At 38.4% G+C, this 16,809-nt stretch overlaps 1 protein-coding gene across 8 annotated transcripts in view; it reads left to right on the top strand.

Annotated features, from left to right (window-relative positions):
• The window catches only part of RAB30 (RAB30, member RAS oncogene family), a 95,518-nt gene that overhangs the window by 70,773 nt on the left and 7,936 nt on the right, over positions 1–16,809 (top strand). For all 8 annotated transcript variants that reach the window (XM_037840878.1, XM_037840877.1, XM_037840880.1 and 5 more), the window contains one exon: positions 5,497–5,680. In XM_037840878.1, the coding sequence (XP_037696806.1) occupies positions 5,497–5,680 (184 nt within the window). The remainder of the gene's footprint in view (positions 1–5,496; positions 5,681–16,809) is intronic.

Here is a 16,809-nt window from a genome sequence, read left to right as displayed (position 1 = left end):
TCAGTTCTTGGCCCTTCACCTCTTCGGGTCCCTGGACCATCATTTTTCAAAAGTGAGAATTGGTGAATCTCCCAAATCCAGCCCAAATAAATTTGTTGATGATTCTTCCTGCCCCAGTATGTAGAATCAAGATACAGAATTGCCCTCTTCAACCACCTTAGTCCAAGGGCCTTACTAACACTCAGACATATGAGGAGTAACCTGTTTAAGCCCACAGTAGAAGAGGGCAGAGCTGCTCAGGCTTCACTAAGGAACCAGTTGTTCTTTAATGGGTACTGAGTACTTTTTTCTTGGTGACAAGTAAATGTCTTTATGCTAGTAGTTTGCAGTCTTTCTCAGAGCCCTATAAAGTCAATGGAAAAGAGAATCCATAGGTGGTTTGTGCAAGATCAGCCAACAGGCAAGTGGCAGGACCAGGACCAGGACCTGGTTCTCTATCCTGATTTCTCACCACTCCCTCTCAGCCTCCCCTACAAGTATCAGTCTCTTGTGGATGGCTCCCAGAATTGAAGGCAGGAATCAGTGGTGTTAGAAAGGCTCTTGTAGCCATAGAGGCTCAGTGCCAAATCAGTGAAGGCAAAGTTAAGGAAGAGGCCCCTTTCTTAATTTAATTTAATTTGTTTTTTATTAGAGCAGTTGTAGGTTTAAGAAACATCATGCAGGTAGTACAAAGTCCTGCATATCCCCCTCTCACACACAGTTTTTCCTATTATTAACATTTTGCATTAATGTTGCAATTCATGAAACCATATTATTATAATTATGCTTTGGCACACTGTTTACATTGTTTTATACAGTTCCTTACGTTTGTGTGTGTGTGTGTGTATGTAAAACTTAAATACCTTTTTTCCTTTTCGAATACATATGCCTCTATCCCCATTATACATTGCCAAAACCTTACTATCACCCTAAAGAGAAACTCCATGCAAATTAAACATCAGCTTCCCACTTCTCTCCCCTATTTGACCCCCGGTAAACCGTATTCTAGTTTCTGACTTCCTGAATATGCTTATTCTGCTTATTTCATATAAGTGAGATCATACAGTATTTATCCCTTGTGTCTGGCTTACTTCACTCAACTTGATGTCTTTAAGCTTCATCCATATTGTAGCATGTATTAGAACTTTATTCTTTTTTATGGCTAATAATATTTCATTGTATGTATATACTACATTTTGTTTATCTGTTCATTGGTTGACGGACATTTGGGTTACTTTCATGTTTTGGCAATTGTGAATAATGCCACTATGAACGTCTGTGTTCAAATGTCTGTTCAAGTCCCTGCTTTCAATTCTTTTGGTTATGTACCTAGAAATGGGATTGCCAGGTAATGTGGTAACTCTATACTTAACTTTCTGAGGAATCGCCATTTTATGAATGCACCATTTTATATGCCCACCAACAAAGTATGAGTGTTTCTATTTTTCCACATCCTCTCCAGCACTTTTTTTTTTTTAATAGTAGCTATTCTAGCAGATGTGCGATGGTATTTCATGGTTTTGATTTGCATTTTCCTGATGGCTAATGACTTTGGGCATCTTTTCATATGCTTATTGGTCAGTGTATATCTTCTTTGAAGAATGTCTATTCAAGTCTTTTACCCATATTTTAAAAGGGTTATGTGTCTTTCTGTTGTTGAGTTGTAGAAGTTCTTGATAAATTCTGGATGTTAAACCCTTATCAAATATATGGTTTCCAAATATTTTCTCCCTTTTTGTAGGTTGTCTTTTTACTTTCTTGATAAAGTCCTTCAATGCACAAAAGTTTTTAGTTTTGATGTAGTCCCATTTATCTACTTTTTCTTTTGTTCTTCATGCTTTTAGGAACCACTGCCTAACACAAAAGTACTGAAGATGCTTCCCTGTGTTTTATTCTAGGAGTGTTATGGTTTTGGACCTTGTATTTAGGTCTTTGATTCATTTTGAGTTAGTTTTGTGTAAGGTATGAGGTAGGGGTCCACCTTTAATATCTTAAAAGCACATGACTATCCACTTCTCCCAGCACCTTCTGTTGAAAACACTATTCTTTCCCCACTCAGTGAACTTGGCACCTTTTGTCAAAGATCAGCTGGCCAAAGGTGAGGGTTTATTGCTGAACTCTCAGTTTGATTCCATTGGTCTATATGTCTGTTCTTGTGCTAGTACCAGAGGGCTTTCTCTTAAAGTGATCTGTATTAAGAAAGTGACATTGGCTAGAAGAGCTATCTAACACATATATAGAATGTTCTCCTATCCATTGATGTTTTTTAGTCTATTACAAATTAATGAATAATAGGCAAAACCCTAAGCTCATCTAAAGCATTTTAACCTTAGGAGATTAATTATATTAGAATAGAAGATATGCTGTATTTCTTTCTAATCAGGTCTGTGTTGGTAGATAGGAGAGTCATGAAAGTACAGACATATGTTCACATATTCGTTCATTTGACCATCTATCCATCCTGTGTTGTAATAGATGCTTTGTGTATAGCACTGTGTAAGGTAAAGCATACTTACCCTCAAGAACTTACTATCTAGCTCAAATAACATTTCATCTCTGAAACCTTTAATACCCTACTAATCTTTAAGCAGAATTAATCTTTTCTTTGTGATTATGGAATCCTTTGTTCATTCAGGTAGCCATTCCTTCACATGTGCTCACCATGTTCTTTGTACTGTGTTAGGAAGACCCTGGGGGTATAAAGTTAGATAAGAGACAGCCCTTGCCCTCAAAGAGCTCAGTCTAGTAAGGAGACAGATAGTGATTGTAAAACATTTTTTTGACAGTGAGGCAATAATAGTGTAAGTAGTGATACAAAGAAGAGTAAATGAACAATGTAGCCCCATGCTGCAGGTGATAGTGTGTTAGAAAGCCCATGGCTACAGTTTTGAGAACCTGTTGATGAGCATGGGACTAACACTGGGGACAGTGTCTCCTGCTTATACCTCTTTAATGGAACATCTCATATTGTACTATGGTTAATTAACTATGGGTTTGTCCCTCTAGATTGTGAGTTCTTTGAGATCAGGGATCATGTTTTATTCATCTTTGTATCCTCCCATGCCTAGAACAGTGCCCTGAATATATTAACATCCTACAAATATTGAAAAGAAGTAAACGAATTGCAGAGAAAATGGTGAAACCAAGTTCAGTGATAAGGGCAGTGAATGGAGTATGATATTCTCAAGAATAATCCATAAGGCTAGAAACAGGTAGCCATATTTGAAAAAAGGAGCATACATCTTGGGAGAGCCATAAAATCACTATTCTAGAAAAGTGTTTTAACCCTCAAAGCTGTTCTCAAGATGTGCCAGTCATGAGTGCATACCAATCTCAAATGATTGACAGCATCTAAATCTAATCACGGGTGTTTTTGATGGCTCAGTGTGGCTTTAAAACAATAGTCTGTTGTTCTAAGACACATCCTGGCAGAGGGAAATCAAGTCCCTAGGTTTGAGGCAGAGAATAGAAATTGCTTTTGTCCCAGAAAAAAGATATAACATCTGTATGGCTGTCTTCAGCATACACAGACTTTCATGTACATCATCAAAGAACAGCTGCAACATCAACTCAAAGGAGAGCTGTGTGGTTGCTGATCTGTGGCAGGGACTGCTGATCACTCATCAGTCTCTAGCTAAACTGGTATGAGCAGAGGGTGACACCAACTGATTCATTCTCTTTGGATGCAGATGTACATTTAAATTAGTCTCTGGTGGCAAGAGCAGCATGGGGATATAGAATGAGTCCTCAAATGGGAATGAAAAGACCTGGCTCTGAGTTTCAGCTTTGTGTGTAATCAGTTGGGAGACCCAGTTTCTCATTAGCCTCATGACAGGGAGGCATAAAACCACTAACCTCACTGGATTGTTGTAAGGATTATATGAGAATATCAATAAATAGTTGAGCATGTACTATTTGCCGATAACTGTCTTTGGCATAGGGGATACTGTGAGTAAAATGGCCCCAGATTTCCTCCTCATGAAGTTTTCAGTCTAGTGGGGAAGATAGCTATTAAACAAATTATTACAAATAAATAACTGTTTTGAGCATGTCAGATGCTGTTCGGGAGAATTATAGGATGGATTACAGGAGACAGCATATGAGTGGGAGGGTTAGATGGAGAACTTGACCTCATCTGAAATGTTCAAAAGGCCTTCCCTGAGGAAGTGATGTCTATCGGGGTGGATGCACCTTCTGACCTACAAAATGTATGTGATTAGAAGAGATTATTGTTGATGTTGTTGTGCCTTGGGGCCTTCTAATTTGTCCTACATCCAACAGTCTTTCTGGATAATGTGCAGGGAATTTCAGGAAGGAGAAGTAGACAGTATTTTACCATTTCTTTGTCATCAGAACTATCAGATGTTTGGTCTTAGCACTGGGAGATGAGTTCAGAAAATGTGAACTTTCAGCAGGTTGCATATTACTAACCCCATTTTATAAAGAAACAACTAAAGCCCAGAGAGATTAAGTGTCTTGCCTAAGGTCGCAGAGCTTTAAAGTGGTAGAGGAAAATGGTTTCCTTTGTCTGTCATGGCACTGTTCTTGTTTTCATTATCAAAGACAATAATGTAAAACATTCATTTGAGTTTTGAACTGGAAAAGGTGGTGAGGTTGGATCGTCTCCCTCTCTGATGGCTGACTGAAATGCCAACAGTCCAGAATGATAGCTCTTCCCTGCACCCAACTTGCGGAGTAGAACTTTGTGGTTAACAGTATGGACTCTGGGAGCAGTAGGCCTGAGTTCAGTTGGCTCTGGGACACACTGGCTGTGAGACTGAGCAAGTTGTTTAATCTCTCTGGCCTCAGTTTCCTTGTGTGTGCACTGGGTATATAGTTTGTGGTAATTTTGAGGGTTAAATCAGTTAATACCTGTAGTGCTTAGAATAGAGCTTGACACATAGTAAATGCTCAATAATTTACTTAAAGAATAACGGGGGAACTATTAAATAATCTAATAAAGAAAAAAATATAAAACAAGTCCCTCTCCATAGCCCGAGACATCTGACAAATTAAAAAAAAATTTAAGTGCTTTTCTGTAGGACAGAAAATAATCATGAAATTATTTGGGTGAAGGTGTTTCCATTACTAAGCTAAAGCAAGGCAATGCTCTCATTCTTTCTTCTTTTTTTTCAATGAATATATTTTTTAAATGAATATTCTTTTTCGTTTTACTAGAGAAATTGTAAGTTTACAGAAAAATCATGCGTAAAATACGTTCCCATATATCACCCTATTGCTAACACCTTGCATTAGTGTGGTATATTTGTTACAATTCATGAAAGAATATTTTTATAGTTGTACTATTAATTATAGTCTATGGTTTACATTAGGCTTCACTGTTTGTGTTGTTCAGTCCTTCGGTTATTTTGTGTTTGTTTTAAAGTTTTATTTTAGTAATGTAAATACAATCTAAAAATTTCCCCTTTTAACCATATTCAAATATATAATTTGTTCTGTTACTGTGTACTTTCTTTTCTGCTTCTCCAGCCTGATCTTTCTCTTATGGTTTTACAGCTACAGATCTGGGACACAGCAGGTCAAGAGAGATTTCGGTCCATTACCCAGAGTTACTATCGAAGCGCCAATGCCTTGATCCTCACCTATGACATAACCTGTGAGGAATCTTTCCGTTGCCTTCCTGAGTGGCTGCGGGAAATCGAGCAGTATGCCAGCAACAAGGTTATCACTGTGCTAGTGGGTAAGTAGCGACTGATGTGGAGGGAAATTTATTTGTGGGCATCAGAGAATTTATAGTCACATAAAGCTTGTGCCTTGGTACATTCCAAGAATATAGTCTATAGCTAAATAATTCATGCAGTCAACTTTAAGTTCTTCTGCAACTGAAGAGAAAATGAAATAGGCCTTATCCCATTTTAGAAAAGTAGAGTAGAAAGTATTGCTGATTGGTTTTTCTTTCAATGCAGGCTGTAGGGTAGAAGTTGGATTCTCATGAAAGTTATGTGGGCTGCTAAACATTAAGAAAATCTAATTACCAGGTCATGGAAACTGCTGGTCTAGAGTAACATATATCTCTTAAGTTGATACAGAGTTCATTATTGACACAATTGTTTATTGCCTAAAAAATGGCTGAAGTAAATTTTTCCACTCCTTACATTTATGCTGATTTGAGAAATTCTAAATTTCAGAAAGAATCCTCTAAGGGAAATGCTGCAGTTTGTTGCATCTTATAGAAATGGGTAGCCCCTCCTTTTAGTATGGGGAAAAAGCAAAAAAAACACCCATGATATTCTGTGGTGGTAAATATATCCGTTAAAAGTGGAACTGCAGTGAAATGGACTAGAGCAATAAAAACTTCTCTAGTGATGATGGAAAAGTGTTCACAGGTATATAGTTACTCAAATGTTTTCTTCCTAGGAACGAATGTTTAACAAAACCTGCATTTTGGAAATCTGGGTACAGAACTTCACAGATATTGTTAAGTTACAAATTATGGTTAATGGTAAACTAAGTAAACACTTTATAATAACCATTATAGATAGTGCGTATGTGGCAGGAACCATACTAGGAAATTTATGTGTCATGATCCCTAACTTATAGATGAGGAACCCAAGAGTCAGAGAAATGAAATTCTTTATCCAAGGTTACATAATTTTAAGATTGACCTAAGCCCTATATTTTGCCAGTTGTAATATTCTGCTTTGTAACAAATTGCTGGGCTTTTCCTTCAGGTTACTGAGTAAAATATCTCTATGAGCTAGTTTTCCATGCCTAGTCCTGAAAACCCTCTTGCATGAAACACTTAAAAGCCCCCTACCTCTGTTACTTGTGTTTTCTTTCTGTTCCACAGAAAGCCCTTGAGAACTTGAGTTAAAGCATTACTACTTGGGATTTGATTGATGGAAATTTTAAATGAAGATTTGAGGGGAGATTATTAGTCAGTTCAATATGAACAAGGCACTGGCTTTTTTTTTTTTTTAACTTTTTATGATGGAAAATTTCAAACGTAGACAAAAGTGGAAAAAACAGTATAATGAACCCCGTATACCCATATCCCAGCTTCAATAATAATAAGCTTATGGCCAGTCTTGTTTTTATCGATTTCCTACCTTCTTTACCTGCCTGCCCTCCAAGATTATTTTCATGCAAATCCCAGATACCATATTAATTAATCTTTCAATATTTCATTGTATATTCTAAAGATAAGGGCTAATTTAAAACAAAAAAAAACTCCACCTAGATAGGTAGATAGATTGAAAGAATGATATGACAAATGTGGCAAAATGTTAAAATTGGTGGATCTGGTATATGGAGGGGGAGGAGAGATTTGTTGTAGCTTTCTGTATGGGTTTTGTATTATTTTTGCAACTGTACTGTAAGTTTGAAATTATTTCAAAATAAAAAGTTTGAGAGAAAAACCACCTAACTACAATGCCATTATCATACCTAGAAAAATATTAACAATTCCTTAATAGCATAAAAATTTAGGCAGTATTCAAATTTCCCCATAAAGTTTTTTTTTTTAATCATCATTTTATTGAGATATATTCACATACCACGCAGTCATACAAAACAAATTGTACTTTCGATTGTTTACAGTACCATTACATAGTTGTACATTCATCACCTAAATCAATCCCTGACACCTTCATTAGCACACACACAAAAATAACAAGAATAATAATTAGAGTGAAAAAGAGCAATTGAAGTAAAAAAGAACACTGGGTACCTTTGTCTGTTTGTTTCCTTCCACTACTTTTCTACACATCCATCCATAAACTAGACAAAGTGGAGTTTGGTCCTTATGGCTTTCCCAATCCCATTGTCACCCCTCATAAGCTACATTTTTATACAACTGTCTTCGAGATTCATGGGTTTTGGGTTGTAGTTTGATAGTTTCAGGTATCCACCACCAGCTACCCCAATTCTTTAGAACCTAAAAAGGGTTGTCTAAAGTGTGCGTAAGAGTGCCCACCAGAGTGATCTCTCGGCTCGTTTTGGAATCTCTCTGCCACTGAAGCTTATTTCATTTCCTTTCACATCCCCCTTTTGGTCAAGAAGATGTTCTCCGTCCCACGATGCCGGGTCTACATTCCTCCCCGGGAGTCATATTCCACGTTGCCAGGGAGATTCACTCCCCTGGGTGTCTGATCCCACGTAGGGGGGAGGGCAGTGATTTCACCTTTCAAGTTGGCTTAGCCAGAGAGAGAGGGCCACATCTGAGCAACAAAGAGGCATTCGGGAGGAGGCTCTTGGGCACAAATATAGGGAGGCCTAGCCTCTCCTTTGCAGCAACCGTCTTCCCAAGGGTAAAACTTATGGTAGAGGGCTCAACCCATCAAACCACCAGTCCCCTATGTCTGTGGTCATGTTAGCAACCATGGAGGTGGGGTAGGCGAATACCCCTGCATTCTCCACAGGCTCCTCAAGGGGGCACTACATCTTTTTTTTTTTTTTTTAACTTTCCCTTCTTTTTTAAATCAACTGTATGAAAAAAAAAGTTAAAAAGAAAACAAACATACAATAAAAGAACATTTCAAAGAGACCATAACAAGGGAGTAAGAAAAAGACAACTAACCTAAGATAACTGCTTAACTTCGAACATGTTCCTACTTTACCCCAAGAAAGTTACATAATATAGCAACATTTCTGTGAACTTGTTCCTACTATATCCATCAGAAATTAACAGACCATAGTCATTTCTGGGCATCCCCAGAACGTTAAATAGCTTATCTGTTCTTCTTGGATTATTGTTCCCCCTTCCTTAATTGCTCTCTACTGCTAGTTCCCCTACATTCTACATTATAAACCATTTATTTACATTTTTCAAAGTTCACATTAGTGGTAGCATATAATATTTCTCTTTTTGTGCCTGGCTTATTTCGCTCAGCATTATGTCTTCAAGGTTCATCCATATTGTCATATGTTTCACCAGATCGTTCCTTCTTACTGCCGCGTAGTATTCCATCGTGTGTATATACCACATTTTATTTATCCACTCATCTGTTGAAGGACATTTGGGTTGTTTCCATCTCTTGGCAATTGTGAATAATGCTGCTATGAACATTGGCGTGCAGATATCTGTTCGTGTCACTGCTTTCCGATCTTCCGGGTATATACCGAGAAGTGCAATCGCTGGATCGAATGGTAGCTCTATATCTAGTTTTCTAAGGAACTGCCAGACTGACTTCCAGAGTGGCTGAACCATTATACAGTCCCACCAACAATGAATAAGAGTTCCAATTTCTCCACATCCCCTCCAGCATTTGTAGTTTCCTGTTTGTTTAATGGCAGCCATTCTAACCGGTGTTAGATGGTATCTCATTGTGGTCTTAATTTGCATCTCTCTAATAGCTAGTGAAGCTGAACATTTTTTCATGTGTTTCTTGGCCATTTGTATTTCCTCTTCAGAGAACTGTCTTTTCATATCTTTTGCCCATTTTATAATTGGGCTGTCTGTACTATTGTCATTGAGTTGTAGGATTTCTTTGTATATGCAAGATATCAGTCTTTTGTCAGATACATGGTTTCCAAAAATTTTTTCCCATTGAGTTGGCTGCCTCTTTACCTTTTTGAGAAATTCCTTTGAGGTGCAGAAACTTCTAAGCTTGAGGAGTTCCCATTTATCTATTTTCTCTTTTGTTGCTTGTGCTTTGGGTGTAAAGTCTAGGAAGTGGCTGCCTAATACAAGGTCTTGAAGATGTTTTCCTACATTATCTTCTAGGAGTTTTATGGTACTTTCTTTTATATTGAGATCTTTGGTCCATTTTGAGTTAATTTTTGTGTAGGGGGTGAGGTAGGGGTCCTCTTTCATTCTTTTGGATATGGATATCCAACTCTCCCAGCCCCATTTGTTGAAAAGACCATTATGGCTCAGTTCAGTGACTTTGGGGGCCTTATCAAAGATCAGTCGGCCACAGATCTGAGGGTCTATCTCTGAATTCTCAATTCGATTCCATTGATCTATATGTCTATCTTTGTGCCAGTACCATGCTGTTTTGGCAACTGTGGCTTTATAATAAGCTTCAAAGTCAGGGAGTGTAAGTCCTCCCACTTCGTTTTTCTTTTTTAGAGTGTCTTTAGCAATTCGAGGCATCTTCCCTTTCCAAATAAATTTGATAACTAGCTTTTCCAAGTCTGCAAAGTAGGTTGTTGGAATTTTGATTGGGATTGCATTGAATCTGTAGATGAGTTTGGGTAGAATTGACATCTTAATGACATTTAGCCTTCCTATCCATGAACATGGAATATTTTTCCATCTTTTAAAGTCCCCTTCTATTTCTTTTAGTAGAGTTATGTAGTTTTCTTTGTATAGGTCTTTTACATCTTTGGTTAAGTTTATTCCTAGGTACTTGATTTTTTTAGTTGCTATTGAAAATGGTATCTTTTTCTTGAGTGTCTCTTCAGTTTGTTCATTTCTAGCATATAGAAACATTACTGACTTATGTGCATTAATCTTGTATCCCGCTACTTTGCTAAATTTGTTTATTAGCTCTAGTAGGTGTATCGTTGATTTCTCAGGGTTTTCTAGATATAAGATCATATCATCTGCAAACAATGACAGTTTTACTTCTTCTTTTCCAATTTGGATGCCTTTTATTTCTTTGTCTTGCCGGATTGCCCTGGCTAGCACTTCCAGCACAATGTTGAATAACAGTGGTGACAGCGGGCATCCTTGTCTTGTTCCTGATCTTAGAGGGAAGGCTTTCAGTCTCTCACCATTGAGTACTATGCTGGCTGTGGGTTTTTCATATATGCTCTTTATCATGTTGAGGGAGTTTCCTTCAATTCCTACCTTTTGAAGTGTTTTTATCAAAAAGGGATGTTGGATTTTGTCAAATGCTTTTTCAGCATCTATTGAGATGATCAATTGATTTTTCCCTTTCGAGTTTTTAATGTGTTGTAATACATTGATTGTTTTTCTTATATTGAACCATCCTTGCATGCCTGGAATGAACCCCACTTGGTCATGGTGTATGATTTTTTTAATGTGTCTTTGGATTCGCTTTGCAAGTATTTTGTTGAGGATTTTTGCATCTATATTCATTAGGGAGATTGGCCGGTAGTTTTCCTTTTTTGTAGCATCTTTGCCTGGTTTTGGTATTAGATTGATGTTAGCTTCATAAAATGAGTTAGGTAGTGTTCCATTTTTTTCAATGTTTTGAAAGAGTTTGAGTAAGATTGGTGTCAGTTCTTTCTGGAAAGTTTGGTAGAATTCCCCTGTGAAGCCATCTGGCCCTGGGCATTTATGTGTGGGAAGATTTTTGATGACTGATTGGATCTCTTTGCTTGTGATGGGTTGGTTGAGGTCTTCTATTTCTTCTCTGGTCAGTCTAGGTTGTTCATATGTTTCCAGGAAATTGTCCGTTTCTTCTACATTATCCAGTTTGTTGCCATACAGTTGTTCATAATATCCTCTTATAATTTTTTTAATTTCTTCAGGATCTGCAGTTATGTCACCTTTTTCATTCATTATTTTGTTTATATGGGTCTTCTCTCTTTTTGATTTTGTCAGTCTAGCTAGGGGCTTGTCAATCTTGTTGATCTTCTCAAAGAACCAACTTTTGGTGATATTTATCCTCTCTATTGTTTTTTTGTTCTCTATGTGATTTATTTCTGCTTTAATCCTTGTTATTTCTTTTCTTGTACTTGGTTTAGGATTGGTTTGCTGTTCATTTTCTAGCTTCTTCAGTTGATCCATTAGTTCTTTGATTTTGGCTCTTTCTTCCTTTTTAATATATGCGTTTAGTGCTATAAATTTCCCCCTTAGCACTGCTTTTGCTGCATCCCATAGGTTTTGGTATGTTGTGTTCTCATTTTCATTCGTCTCTATATATTTAGCAATTTCTCTTGCTATTTCTTCTTTAACCCACTGATTGTTTAGGAGTGTGTTGTTTAACCTCCAGGTATTTGTGAATTTTCTAAGTCTCTGATGGTTATTGACTTCTAATTGTATTCCATTGTGGTCAGAGAATGTGCTTTGAATAATTTCAATCTTTTTAAATTTATTGAGGCTTGTTTTATGTCCCAGCATATGATCTATTCTGGAGAAAGTTCCGTGAGCACTAGAAAAGTATGTGTATCCTGGTGATTTGGGATGTAATGTCCTGTATATGTCTGTTAAATCTAATTCATTTATCAGATTGTTTAGGTTTTCAATTTCCTTATTGGTCTTCTGTCTGGTTGATCTATCTATAGGAGAGAGTGATGTGTTGAAGTCTCCCACAATTATTGTGGAAACATCAATTGCTTCCTTTAGTTTTTCCAGTGTTTCTCTCATGTATTTTGTGGCACCTTGATTGGGTGCATAGACATTTACGATTGTTATTTCTTCTTGCTGAATTGCCCCTTTTATTAGTACGTAGTGGCCTTCTTTGTCTCTCAAAACATCCCTGCATTTGAAGTGTATTTTATCTGAGATTAATATTGCTACACCTGCTTTCTTTTGGCTGTAGCTTGCATGAAATATTTTTTTCCATCCTTTCACTTTCAGTTTCTTTGTGTCCCTGTGTCTAAGATGAGTCTCTTGTATGCAACATATTGATGGTTCATTTTTTTTGATCCATTCTGCGAATCTATGTCTTTTAATTGGGGAGTTTAATCCATTTACATTCAACGTTATAACCGTGAAGGCATTTCTTGAATCGGCCATCTTATCCTTTGGTTTATGTTTGCCATATTTTTCCCTCTCTCTATTAATATCCTTTATTGTACCCATACCGAATCTCTTTAGTACTGAACCTTTCTCCAAGTCTCTCTGTCCTATCTTTGTTTCTCTGTCTGTAGGGCTCCCTTTAGTATCTCCAGTAGGGCAGGTCTCTTGTTAGCAAATTCTCTCAGCATTTGTTTGTCTGTGAAAAATTTAAGCTCTCCCTCAAATTTGAAGGAGAGCTTTGCTGGATAAAGTATTCTTGGCTGGAAATTTTTCTCACTCAGAATTTTAAATATATCGTGCCACTGCCTTTTTGCCTCCATGGTGGCTGCTGAGTAGTCACTACTTAGTCTTATGCTGTTTCCTTTGTATGTGTTGAATTGCTTTTCTCTTGCTGCTTTCAGAACTTGCTCCTTCTGTTCTGTGTTTGACAGTGTGATGAGTATATGTCTCGGAGTGGGTTTATTTGGATTTATTCTATTTGGAATTCGCTGAGCATTTATGATTTGTGTATTTATGTTGTTTAGAAGATTTGGGAAGTTTTCCCCAACAATTTCTTTGAATACTCTTCCTAGACCTTTACCCTTTTCTTCCCCTTCTGGGACACCAATGAGTCTTATATTTGGACGTTTCATATTATCTATCATATCCCTGAGATCCATTTCGATTTTTTCAATTTTTTTCCCCAATCTTTCTTTTATGCTTTCATTTTCCATTCTGTCATCTTCCAGGTCACTGATTCGTTGTTCAGCTTCCTCTAGTCTTGTACTATGAGTGTCCAGAATCTTTTTAATTTGGTCAACAGTTTCTTTAATTTCCATAAGATCATCCATTTTTTTATTTAGTCTTGCAATGTCTTCTTTATGCTCTTCTAGAGTCTTCTTGATTTCCTTCATATCCCGTACTATGGTCTCATTGTTCATCTTTAGTTCTTTGAGTAGCTGCTCTAGGTGCTGTGTCTCTTCTGGTCTTTTGATTTGGGTGCTTGGGCTTGGGTTATCCATATCGTCTGGTTTTTTCATATGCTTTATAATTTTCTGTTGTTTTTGGCCTCATGGCATTTGCTGAACTTGATAGGGTTCTTTTAGGGTTTGTAGACCTATTGAAGTCCTTATCTCTAATTTATCAGATCTACAGCTTCGTGGAGTACACTTTCTCTAACTAACCAGCAGGTGGCGTCCACGAGCCACCTGTTCTCCACAAGCCAGTTCTCCCCTGCTTAGCCTTTTTGGTGAGTGGGGAGTGAGTCTTGTGGGGCCCAATTGGTGTACGAAGCTTGCGTGTGTAGTTGGTGTTGCCTGCCCTGTATGTGGGGCGTGTTTCTGGGCAGTCGAGGAGGGGGGGTGGCCCTAACAATCAAATCTCCCTGATGATCCTTGAGTTTTAAAGCTGCTGCAATAGTCTAATCCTTCAGTTCAGTCCTGCCACAGTTTGTCTCTGCCACTGACCCACAAGTCTTTGGTATTGGCGTATGGCTCCTGAGACTTGCAAGTGGGCCCCTCTTCCAGGCTGTGCACCCCGGGTCCTCTGTTGAGGGATGACTGTGCTATGTCACAGGTGAGTACCGTCCCCCCAGGGCAGTTCTGGGCTGCTGGGCTGTGTAGGGAGGCTCCCAGTCTGCTCAAATGATGGCTGAATGGGGCTTTGTTAATTCACACTGCTCTACCTTCCCAGCTCTGGGACAATCAGCTGAGGTTGCAGGGAAGGCTAATGTCCACGCCCAGTTTTGTGGTGTGTGCCTGTTATTTGAAGCACTTCCATCACACTGGGTTGTCTGGGGCAGCTCTGGGCTATGGGGCTGGCGATGGGCAGGAGTGTTTCCTGTCCACCAGGATGGTGGCTGTGAGCGGACACCCCCCTTTTCTTGGGAAGTTGTGGTGTTTAGTGAATTTTCTCAGCCACTGGATTATTGCCTTTTGTCTCAGAGCTCTCTTAGTTCTGCTCTTGACTTGACATGCCCAAATTGAAAGTCTTTGAAGCTTTCTGTATTGGGCTTCTTAGAGTAATTGTTTTAGAAAAAGAAAAAAGGATTAAAAAAAAAAAAAGAAAAAAAAAAAGTGCCCTCCTCAGAGATCTAATGGGTTATTGAAATGCTAATAGACAAAGCAACCAGGGCCATTAAGGAAAGGTCCACAGGGCAGAGAGATCAGCTTTTCTTCGGGATTTGCATATGCGCCTCAAGGCCTGAGCTCCGCCCTTCCCCTTTCTGTGTTCACCAGAACTCCAAAAATCCTCTGCTTTTATTTTGGAGTTTTTCGTGTTATTTTTTTTTTTTCCTATGCCTGTCTCCTCTCTGCTGGGCTGGCAGCTCTCAGATTCTCTGGTGTCTGGTCTCAGTCTATCTATGGTTGGAGTATGGATCAGTAGAATGAGTTTCCGAGAAGGGCTACCACTGCAGTTCTCCCTTCTCCTTCCCGGAGCTGGCAGCCCCTCCTCCCACGGGACTGAGCCTGGCAGGGAGGGGCGCGGGTCCCCTGGCCGCAAAAACTTACAGATTTCGCTGATCTCAGCAGTTCGACATTTTCATGAGTGTTGTATGAAGTATGCCCAAAGACAGATTGCTCTGTGGTATCCAGTCCACGCAGTTCCTGGCTTTTTACCTACTTTCCTGGAGGAGTAACTAAAACTTACAGCTCACCAGTCTGCCATCTTGCCCCGCCTCCCCCATAAAGTTTTTTAAAAGTTTGTTGAAATCAAGATCCAAATAAGGTTCATATGTTGCAATCTATTGTTATATCTTTTAATTCTCTTTTTAGCTTTAAGTTCCCTTTCCATTTTTTTCTCCCTGGAATTTATTTGTTGAAGCCTTTGTTTGTCCTGTAGAGTTTTCATGTCTGGATTTTGTTATTTCATCCCAGTGGTATCATTTAACGTGTTCTTCTGTCACCTGTATTTCTTGCAGATTTGTATGTAATCTAAAGGCCTGATCAGATTCAAGTTTGATATTTTTTTCTTTTTAGCAAAAATACTTCATAGGTGGGGTTATGTATTCTGAGATACAATTCTCATAAAACAGGCAGGAAAAATGCTTGATTCTTTCTTTTTATTTACCAGTTTTCAAGGTAGTCAATTGTTTTCCTAAGTATCTTCCCAAAGTAACCATTACAGTTTGTTTATATTTTGAATATCATTATGAACTTATGAATTTAAATATAGTTGATATAAATAATTGCAATTACTATTATTGATGCTCCAATTGTTCCACCTTTGACAGTGGGACCTTCTTCTAATTGGCACCTAAGTCCTTTTGACATGACCCCAGTATTCTTGCTGATGGTAATAAGTGTTTCAGGCACATCTTGTGCATTTCCTGCCCCAGACTTGGACTTAGCCATTTCTCCAAAAAGCACTATTTCTTTTTAATAGGCAGTGGTATTAAAGGCCACAGCCTAAGTGCTACAGGTACTCCTTGCTTCTAGGTTGGTCATTGTGTTTAAATTTTTCAGTGGACAGAGCCAGTGTGTGTGTGCGTGTGTATGCACACGTGCATGCATGCATGTTTGTGTGCATGTGTGTGCATGCAGTGAATTCTACAGTATCCATGAGGAGGTTGTCTTATTAGGCTCTAACTGTTCCAACTCACAAGATTTCCATGGGCCACACTTGGCATCACATTCACCTAGAAGTATATAGGATATGAAACACAGCTTGCCAGCAGGTTAGCATCAGGCATTCCTCTTTAGTGGAAATAGTCCTCTTGTAGCAGTTCACATAGCTTTCCAGGAACCTTTGTCCCTGCACCTCTCCCAACCCACTCAATAGCTCAGGTATGAGGAAACAAGGCTCACTTCAGGCAAGTGCAGGATTTGCCCTGGCCTAGAAGCCTCAATGCCCCATTGGAGCTAATATCTCTTAAACAACTCAACGGGCCTAATTTCCAGAATCTCCTCAAATGAAGAGTCGTCACACACAAGGAAGCTCAAAGTTATAGCTCTCATTAGGTAGTTGTAATTCTTATATAGAAATCCCAGGACAGATGTAATTTATTAATAGGTGGTCATTTTAACCATAAGCAATGTTGCCAGGTAACACAGTTGACATATCACCTTTGTCAGGTTTACAGAAGAACAGAGGTAGAGCAAATTTTTAAAGATAAAATATACTATGAGTTAGTTACACTGATACTTCCATTTATAATTCAGGACTGCAGAGATTTTACTTAACCTCATTAATCTTATATCTGTAGTTCTTTGTTCCCATGCCAGAATCCAGTTTCT

Source organism: Choloepus didactylus, chromosome 6, assembly GCF_015220235.1.
Source record: "Choloepus didactylus isolate mChoDid1 chromosome 6, mChoDid1.pri, whole genome shotgun sequence".
NCBI classification, from domain to species: Eukaryota; Metazoa; Chordata; class Mammalia; order Pilosa; family Megalonychidae; genus Choloepus; species Choloepus didactylus.
Note: the sequence above shows the minus strand (reverse complement) of the source record. Positions and strands in the feature narration are given on the sequence as shown.